The sequence below is a fragment of the Dipteris shenzhenensis genome, chromosome 17 (genome assembly GCF_047967505.1).
Source record: "Dipteris shenzhenensis isolate YYH24624 ecotype China chromosome 17, Dip_SZ_1.0, whole genome shotgun sequence".
In the NCBI taxonomy this organism is placed as follows: Eukaryota; Viridiplantae; Streptophyta; class Polypodiopsida; order Gleicheniales; family Dipteridaceae; genus Dipteris; species Dipteris shenzhenensis.
In genome coordinates this window covers 53323543-53333730 of record NC_141612.1, presented here as the reverse complement: position 1 = coordinate 53333730, position 10188 = coordinate 53323543, and the positions used below count along the sequence as shown (strand labels likewise).

The 10188-nt window shown below is 43.2% G+C and overlaps 1 protein-coding gene across 3 annotated transcripts in view; it reads left to right on the top strand.

The window, feature by feature from the left end:
- The first annotated feature begins 2665 nt into the window (after positions 1-2665).
- The window catches only part of LOC147892294 (uncharacterized), a 48601-nt gene continuing 41078 nt past the window's right edge, over positions 2666-10188 (top strand). For all 3 annotated transcript variants that reach the window (XM_087388491.1, XM_087388493.1, XM_087388492.1), the window contains exons 1-7: positions 2666-3013; positions 3682-3831; positions 3984-4151; positions 4292-4444; positions 4524-4676; positions 4832-4993; positions 5156-5449. In XM_087388491.1, the coding sequence (XP_087244617.1) occupies positions 2806-3013; positions 3682-3831; positions 3984-4151; positions 4292-4444; positions 4524-4676; positions 4832-4993; positions 5156-5449 (1288 nt within the window). In that variant the 5' untranslated portion in view covers positions 2666-2805. The remainder of the gene's footprint in view (positions 3014-3681; positions 3832-3983; positions 4152-4291; positions 4445-4523; positions 4677-4831; positions 4994-5155; positions 5450-10188) is intronic.

Genomic DNA, 10188 nt, shown 5'->3' with positions numbered 1-10188 from the left:
AGCCTCATCCCTTCACCAACCCCCACCCCAACCTTAGGCTCTCTCTCTCTCTCTATCTCTCTCTCCACACAGATCTTGGAGTGTGGGAGAGGGCAACACAGAAACAAAGCTTTGACAATCTCAAGAAGACAATCCCCTAGATTGAGTGGGACTAAAAAGAATAGATTATGTCCTCCAAAAAGGGACACAGTAAGGGTAATCTTCCAGGACAAGCTAGTAAGGAGTAAAGTTCTCAAACAAACCAACAAGTTGAGAAGTACCACATCATGGGTTTTAGAGGAGCTCACCCCAACCCACCTAAAAGTAAGGAACATAGAATTAGTCAAAGTGCAAGAAGCTTGGAAGGAGTTTATTGAGATGGAATAGCACTAATTAGAGACTTCAACTCTAGACCCAAAGACTCCCAGTCTTACAATGATGTAATGAAGGCCATTTTATGATACGACTAAAATATAGTAGTGTGCTATAATAATTTCGAGGCGAGACACCTTGCACACTCCTCATCCCTCTTTGACACCCAAAGATGTATTGGCACTCTTTGTTTGGATGTGCACTTTGTCTCATAGGCCTATGGGGCCTTGTAAGGACGTTAATACAACTGTGTGTGTGTGTGTATCTCGTCGTCTTTTGTTATTTTCTTTGTCCCCTCCCCTCCCCCCCCTCCTCTCTCTCTCTCTCTCTTTATGTGTCTCTGTCTCTCGCCGCCTTTTGCCCTCCCCGCGCACTGTCTGTCTGTCTGTCTCTCTCTCTCTGTCTCAGTCTCTTGCCGCCTTTTGTTCTTTTCTTTGTCCCCCCCCCAACCCCCCCCCATTGTGTGTGTGTGTGTGTGTCTCGCCACCTTTTGTTCTTTTCTTTGTCCCCCCACCCCCCCACTATCTCTCTCTGTCTCTCTGTGTACCTGTCTATCTGCCTCTCTCTCTCTCTCTCTCTCTCTTCATGCTAATGAGGGATTGCCCATGAGCAATTATTTTCTCTCTTCTCTCGTTCTTGTTAAAATTGAGCGGGCCTAATTGAACCCTGATTAAATGATGAATTACACACACTTTTAGATCGTGAGGTTTCAAGGGAGCCCACATCACCTTCTAGTGAGGTTTACATATATAGAGGGAAGGGCAAAGAAGGCTAGTAATAAGAACGTGGGACTTTTTATCAGATGATAGGAACAAGGGTCTTAATGGAGCAACAATAAGTTTCAAATAAGCCCTCAGTTGAGTTTGTGCCAATTACAATTGGTAAGATGCATAAAGGGGCATTTTGTAATAGACTAAGATGTGTTCTTAAGGTTTGATAACTTCTTATTATTGAGCCCATAAGTTCAAAGAGAGCCATCATGTTCAAAGGTGAGTGCATCTTTCATATAAAACATGGCCCACTACATTGTGTTCTTGTTTTACATTTTATTGGTTGTAATTAGTCTTCATCTACGAGAGAATAGTAATGGCCTTTCAAACATGGACTAAAAAGAGCTAATTCTTGTAGATTTTTGTAGTGATGATTATGTGTAGCAGATATGGTAGAGAAAGATGCCATGTTTTGTGGTTGTTAACCAAGATATGGGGAGAGCATTTATGTGGGTGTCGCAATCCTCTCAAAGAGTTGCTCCACGTGCAAAGGGGGAAAAACGTAAGTCACATGGTCCAGAGTGGGACTTTGTTATTAATATTTGTGGCCAACTTTGTTTTGATTGTTCGGTTCAACCTGTCCATCGAGTTTGTACAATTGGGCCGAATTGGGGATGGAAGTTGCTATTTCATATTTGGCTTATTAGCTAAATCTCCATCATTTTGGACTTAAAGTTTGATCCTTTGTCCTTAAGCAAGTATTTTGGGCATCCACATGGCAAAAATAGCTTTATAATGAGAAATTGGGTGACCTACTTTCTTTGATCGAGCGGAAAAGCTTGGCAATTGCCCATCTTGTCATGTAGTCTCTTGCAACTAAGTATTGGATCATAATGCTTGAAAAGGCCATGTGATAGTATGTGACTAATTCAAATGGATGTTTAACAATTTTATCATTTGAGATTTATGTAGTTGACATGCAAGGCATGGCTACATGTATATATGTCAATTGACAATTGTGCGTCCTTGGCCCATAAAAGTTTGTTTGCAATTTATAAAGCCTATATGACCACCATATATGTCATCATGAAATGCATGCAAATAAAGTGATTTTACTAAAGGTGGGATATGCAATCATGGTTGAAAGGGTGGTTTGGTAGTATAATATGTTTTCATGAAGCTTAAAATGTGGTGGAGGTTTTCCAACATCAAGCTCATGAATGATTTATGTATTCTAGAGCTTTAAGCTCTTCTAAAGATGGGAGGAAGGCGGAGTGACATGGAATGGAAGGGGGTATGAGATGTTTGAGGTGTATTGGACGATGATGGATCTTTGCCTACTTGAGTTGCTTGTGAGTGTGCATCTACTACATCATTTAATTTTAAAGGTTTGTATTGAATCGTGAAATCAAAATCTTGAAGACAAAGTACCCATCTTGTGGGTTGTTTGAGATGTTGAGATCTTGGGCCCCGTTGGCGGTGTGTAAAAAGCCTCAAGAGAGGGACCGCTCCATGTTGGCAATGCCAGCTCAGCCTAAGTCAAAGAGGGAGGTTTGACTAGATTGGTAAGAGGGGACTTAATTTTAAGTAAGTAGCCGTTTTGGGTGACAAAACAAACAGAGAGCGAAAGCGAAGGCCGGAACCCAAAAGGACGGCCTCGCTTCTGGTTGAAAGGGGGAATTTTCCATAGCAATTTGTGTGCAGTCACCAGTGGAGGAGTGTTTCTTAAGTGAAATCCAGCATCATGAGGTGGGAAAGAGTCCGATTTAAGATGAAATCGCGAGAAACGCCCGAGGGTCGCAAGTCACCTGGCCGAAAAGGTGGCACCGCTGGTCCTGGGAAGCGCTGGGGACATACTTGTAACTCTGTGAAGAATGGTCGGGCTCTCTATGTCTTCGGAGGCTACGGCAAGGATAATCGACAGACCAATGATGTTCATGTCTTTGATACAAGTGGGTTTCTGATTTTTCTATCGCCGCCCTCTTCGTGTCTCTTGTTCTGGATTGTACGGAGCCGTTTTATTCAAGCAGGTCTTCTCCAGATGATCCTGGCGTCTCGGGTCTCAGCTGTCCTTCCTCGTTTACCAGCACCCCTTATAAAGATTGTCAATTTGTATTCGACTCATGGTAGTAGCTTTGCAAGTTTTAGAAATGTACTATGGTTATTTAATTGTACCAGATTTTTGGCACCTATGATTCTTTCAAGCTTCACTCAGCTTCTCGTCGAAGATCTAGACGTGCAATATGCTTTACCGTGACGCCAGGATGTGACCCGCAACTTAAAACGAATTTCATCTGTAGCCTCAAATTCTTGGTCTCTCTTCAAATTTCTGAACACAACACCTAAAGCGGGAGCTACCATGTCAAACTCAAATCCCCTTTTCAGCTTCAGTAGCGACGCAGTGCTGCAGCCTACGTTTGCAAATTGTTGAGATTCGCCCCTTATCCGTGATTGAAGTAATACACGGATATCGCCGGATCTGGAACGGAATGTTTTTGAAAAAGCTTGCCCTCTTTTGCCTCAATTTCAAGGACTTAGGTCCTGCACGTGGGAGTAGATATTGGAGCTTAATGAGTACTTATGGAGTTTGCTCACATGGCAAACCTTTCTGGAAATGCAGCAAAACAAACATGGAGCAAGCCGATGGTAAAAGGGACACCTCCATCCCCTAGAGATAGTCACAGCTGTACCACTGCTGGGGCATCTTTGTATGTGTTTGGAGGCACTGACGGGAAATGCCCTCTGCAAGACTTGTACATCCTAGATACGGGTATGTCGTCTTTTTCCTTTTTCGATTTTGATGGCTCATTTGCTCCAATTCACGTACGCTTACCAATGACACAGGCTGCAGCTTTCTTCCATGAGCTAGATTTTCTAAATTCTCTTCTCTGTGACACATCTTCTGCACCAATAAACATGCAGTTACGAACACATGGTCAAAGCCTCAAGTGGAGGGGGAGGGACCTGCCCCACGTGAAGGGCACAGTGCTGCTCTCATAGGCCACAAGCTTTTTATTTTTGGGGGATGTGGAAAGAGCACAGATGAATCTGAGGAAATATACTACAACGATCTGTACATATTGGATACAGGTTAATACGGCACGCCCGATCAGAAGAATGCTCTTTAAAATCGTGAAAATGGAAGACTATTCTTGTGTTTATTCTAATGTGATCTGGGTTAGTGAGGTTTCCTCAAATTTATGAAATATTCAAAAACTTGTTTGTTGCAGTCAAATTGCTCTGGACAAGGGGAAGAACTATAGGGACAGCTCCAGCTCCAAGGGACAGCCACACTTGCTCAGCCTGGAATAACAAACTTGTAGTATTGGGCGGTGAAGATGCATCCGATTCTTACTTGGCAGATGTATACATACTCGATACAGGTGAAAATTGTCTGGAGCTTCATAAATAGTCCTTGTGGGTTCGATGTGAGTTTCATGAAAATGCTTGTTATGGTGGCAGATAGTATGGAATGGATAGAGCTTCAGACCAGTGGGCAGAAGTTGATGCCGAGAGCTGGCCATGCTACAGTCTCAGTTGGAAAGCACATCTTCGTTTTTGGCGGCTTCACAGACGATCGAAAACTATTTGATGACCTCCACATGCTCAATATAGGTGCGTTGGTACAATTTGCTTGCATTGCAGCTGCCTGTAATATTGAGGATCGTAGTCTTTGCTAACTTGACAGTGGTGAATTGATTATTGCCATGCCTCAAAGTTGTACACGATTTTTAGCCTGTTGATAGTGGTCATATTTGGGGTTGATGCAGAGAATGGTATCTGGACCAAGGTGGCAACAACAGGTGCAGGGCCTTCTGCCAGGTTTTCTGTTGCGGGGGACTGCATAGAGGCCAGATCAGGAGTTCTTGTTTTTATTGGCGGCTGCAATGAGAACTTGGAAGCCCTTGATGATATGTACTATCTGGACACGGGTGATCACTGTTTTTGCTAACACTGAAATTTGTGGTTGGATGTGGGTGTTATGCTTTTACATTTTCTTTCTAACAGCAATTGTGACAGTTGTGGGGTGGCTACTGAGCATCTGTAGAACCAAACTTCTGGACAGCTCACCAATGGCTTAGTTTACAATGCAGAGCTGAAGGCAGAGAGGGGACAAGAGGAAAAACCAGAGAAGTTTTCGCTGCGGAAAGAACTCAAGCGGAAGCGGCAGGAGAATCAGTTTGTAATACAGAATCCTGAGAAGGAGAAAGAAGCACCACCTAATGTTGATATAAAGCCTAGAATTACTTTGAACACTGAGACACCTGCTTCTCCTGCAGTACCGGTGAACACTGCAATGCCTACTTCTGTGATAACTTTGAACAACGCAGCACCTGCTTCTCCTGCAATTACATTGAGCACAGCAGCACCTGCATCTCCGGCAGTTGGTATGTAATATTTTCATAAACCATTCCTCTCTTTCAATAGGGCTGGATAAAGATGACCAGTGTTTTGGGTTGTGCAAGATCGCTACAGTATACTTAGACTTGTACCACACCTAGTAGCTACTACATGCGTTATGATCTCCCCTTGTTGTCTTGACATTAAATTTGCCTTCCATGGTTGGAGATGAGTGTTCGTAGGTTGTTGGCGAGTTTTGTAGCCTTTTTTTGTGTGAAAAGATCTGTATGTCAAAGATCTCTGCAGCTCATTTGGTAGTGCCTTTATTTTCATTTTGCATTGCTTCATAACAAATTAAATATGCCAATTTAGTGTGATTAAAGACAGGTTTCAGAAATTGGCTTGAATAATAGAATTACGACAGGGTGACAGTTAATTCTCATCCAAAGGTGATTTGTAAGGTACAGAGTTATGACTGACGTTGGCAAATACATGAATAATAGGGTTATGACAAAGGTTGGCAGTTAGTTCTTGTCCAAAGATAGTCGCTTCATAGGTTTGGATGAACAAAAAGAGTTGGGATCTGATCTTTGGAATGTGGAATGCGGAACCCGGAACCCCTTTGCTGGAACCTAGAACTCGGAATCCTCTTACCGAAACCCCGAATCTGTAATCGTATGATGGAAATCGGAACCCACACACTCTTGCTGGAACCTAAAACCTGTACCTCAGAATCCAGAACCCAGATCCCATTTGTTGGAACCCCAAATCTGTTTGATGAAAGGCTCTTGGTTACTGCTTGGTCTTTGTAATTTCTGCTCTGACCTCCTTTTTTCCCCGGTGGAACCAAGCTGTGAAGATAGCTTCAGGGTTAGTATCCTCATCATAAAAAAAGAATTCATTTCGAGATATCCAGACGACCCAGATTTCACGGGCTTTGATTTCTGTCCATTCTTCTGTCTTGCAAGATTTCCCTTTCAAAATGGGCACTTCAGTTTAGAGGTCCCCCTACTAGTAGATGGAATGTCTTCCACTTTTTTCTGGCAAGAGAGCATACCATAAAAGGTGTAACGACATCTTCCACTGCATTTCAACATCTTTTTCACTTTCCATCAAATTTTCCAATCCCGAGGCTTTTAGCATAAGTCCTGGATGTCTTGTGAATTATGAGCCACATTGATTCTCATGCATGGATTTGAGCCACAACAGCTCATCCTTCCGATCCATACTATCCGGGAGTCTACTTCCTTCCACCTTTGGTTGAGAGCAAATATTAAATCTGAGTTGTCAGTCTGGCGGGTGGGGATGGGAAGGGTAGAGTTACATTCAAACCTAACGGAACAACTCCTGGTAGTGAATTTGGGATCCATCTCTCCGTAAATCTTTGTTTGTTCATAGAGCTAGTCTTTTGAGGATAAACTTTTGCTCCCCATTGTTCAGTCTAAACTCTGTTCTAATCTCGTGGTATTTTTTAACCTTAGCTCTACTCTGTTCCAAAGTTGCTTCAAGGCCTGTAGGCCTTTATTGAATCAGTGCCAGGCACATCATTATCGATTTGATCCATCTTAAAAATCACAGAGAACCAATGGAAGCTATTGCCATGAAGTTTCCTTTTTCTTGTCCACACTATATTTGCTTTTATGTTCTTATATGCAGACCACATTGACCTCCATAGGGGGTTTCCTTTGGTACAGCATGCTCTGGGTTACACAGTGCAGACAATAGAGGGTTTCCTTTCCATGTGGTTTCCCTTACAGGTCTAAGTTCTAACTAGGTGGTAATTTCTTAAGAGCAGTAGGGCCCATCTTCATTTGGGTTAAGGATGGCCTTAACTATCCATGTAGGTTTTGTACAAAATGACCATAATTCTTCCTTTTGTGTAAGCGACCACCCCAAAGAAAAGATCTACACGTCTAATCTAGCCTTTCTGAGAGGGGGGTCAGCATGAGAGGGAAAATTTGGGCCATTTGGTATATATAATGATTTAGGACCATGGTTCTACCAGCAAGGTTGTCTTGGAATTCACTTCATTTTTCCAGTTTGGCTTGGAATTTGTCCAAGAATGGTCCCATCTTTGTTTCATAGTGATGTCAAAACCAATAGGAATGCCCAAAAGCTTGAAGGCTGTTCCTTTTCAAAATGCTGCCATCCCATAGCATCAAGAAAGGGTTGATCCTCAAAGAGTAGAGAACAGTAGTCTGTTTTGGAATGATTATGAGAGATTCTGATACAAGACAAAATATGTCAAGGCACTCCCATCACCTTTGCAACATCTTCTCTTCCATTTCTGTTGTCTGCAAAGTGTTGACTGACCAGGCATTTCAATTCTCTTGGTTGAATCCTTCATCACCTCATTTTCAAGAGCCATCCCAAAGCATCTGCAGCAATGGCAAAAAGAACAGGCAATAGGGCAACCCTTCCTGATTAACCTCTTAAGTAAGAAGGAATCAGACGTCTCCCCATTGATATCTACGGCCTTAAATAACTAAAAGGGCAGCGATCTTCTTCTACTCAGTCATAAACTTCATAAATGGCCACAATGCAAGCTTCAGTCACTTCAATCACTTAGCACATCTTAGAAACTAACTTCAACAACAACAAAGGTGACACTAGAATGCCCCTGCTCAATGAAAATAGTACACAGTGCACCCATTGGCCCCAAATGCATTGGTGCCCCTTACGGTATTTATTTAATGCTTTTGAATGGAAATGGTTACAGCAGGGGTTCAACCCTGCACTGTTCCTCTTTGCAAATCCTCTACCGGTCTTCAAGGCATCTAATCCAAGTGCACCTCTAGAATTCCCATTGGCAAGGCATACTCAAGCATCCACTTCTGATCTGACCCAACTGAGAGACCTTCTGATCTGACCCGACTGAGAGGCATTCAGGCATCCAAACCACTGGCAAATTGAGCTCAAGCAGTCTCAAGGCTATCACATGCATCCACACTGTCCTTGGACCTACCTCAGGAACACCCTTGCCTTTGGGTGCTTGCTAGAACTTGTAGGAGTCCTGAAAGGACTGCAAACAATACGCATGCATTGCAAAAAGCTGCAAAGCAAGAATGAATAAAGTTAAACAGAACATGGAACCAATTCCTGCTGTCTGGGGCAGATGGGCGGGCTCCTTCCTTGCACCTATCCTCTGTCCAGGCTCCCCGCAGGGTTTAGGTGACTTCCAACAATCAGGATAAGAGAGAAATGAAGGTAGAGAGAGGAGGGTGAACAAGAAAGAGCTGTAGAGGAAAGATGGTCCATAAATTTGCCTTGAAATGACTGCCTCGGGATCTGTGCCTGGGTCTTCCTAAGAGAGCATGCCAAAAGTAGCAAGTCAAGTTCCTCCCGCAGCCTGCACGGGTCCAGAACAGCTCCAGAAGCCACCACGCAGCCAGAAACATGTGCAGAAAGATCCAGAATAGCAAAAGATAACCCCGGGCACCTGTAGGAGCCGCACACAGCCGTACAGATTCCGTACAGCCGGACAGCCGTCCGTACAGTCAGTAGGAAAATTTTCAAAAAGTTGAAAAATGACTTCTGGCACTTCCTAGAAGTGTGTACTAGTCCTTGGAACAGCTGAAACAGGCTCAAAATGGCTGAAAACAGGCTTGAAACAGCTCAAAAACTGCACAAGAACAACTGAAAACGTCCAGCACCTCTGGGAGAGTGAGGGGAGAGAGATGGAAGGTGGGGGAAGAGCATGCATTTGACAATTGGCACCTTCTTCTTGCCATTTGCCCCTTCATTGAAGTCCTAACCCCCATACCAAGGAAAACGTTGGTGTCCTTGGGCCCAACTTTTAGACCCCTTTAAAAGCCTTTGCCTTGCCCCTAGGACCTAGTGATGCACCTAGACGTTGCCCCTAGGAACTTGCACTTCCTCTATTTACATCACTTTTCACGTCCCCGTGACATAGGACTCATGTAACATGTGTAGATAGGATATGAATCAGAAATCTCCCAATTGATTCTACTTTGGCTGAACATTAGAGAGGAGAGGACTTATGTAACACGTGTAGATAGGACCCATTCCCATTTCAAGGAGAGATTGGGTGAAAAAATCCGAGTCCAATTTATCATAGGTCCTGTCAAAGTCAACTTTAATCAATCATTTATCTTGCTTGGAGTCCTTGACATGTTCACATCCCTTGCACAGGGTGATAACAACCTCAAGGATGTGTGCGCCTTTAATGAAGCCTTTGTGCTCAGGTTTAATCCAAATTGACATCTTCTTCCTTATTCTGAGAGCCAAATCCTTAGCCAATATTTTGTAGCTGTAGTTAAGCATGGTTAGAGGTCTTGAGTTCTTAAGTCTCTTGCTGCTGCTATCTTTTGGTATCAGCTTATTGATACCCCCATTAAGCTAGTAGAGAGAGACCTATCGAAGAGGCTCTCTTGCTAGACTTCTAGTAGGCAAGGTCCAACTATCTACAGCAAATTTTTATAGAATTCTATGGGGACTCCACTTTCTCTAGGCGTTGTACCATGTGTTGTGACATAATCAGTCTCCTCGAATTCTTAAGAGTTAGTGGTGCTTCGAGCTAATAAGTCTAGTCTAGCAACAGAGTGTTGTAGACTGACTTTGTTCCATCACCATTTTGGTTCTCTTCTCAGTGTGAGCTTGAAATCTCTGAGTTCCATTTGAGCTGTGGTGTCCCCAGATTTGGCCAAAATTTATATCCTAATTATTATGAGTTTCAGTCGATTTCTTCTTTTGGTTCTAGAGGCTGCTGCCTCCTTTCCTGCCCATTTAAGTAAAGCTCGAGTGTTGGGCTGATAGTTTCAGCCTA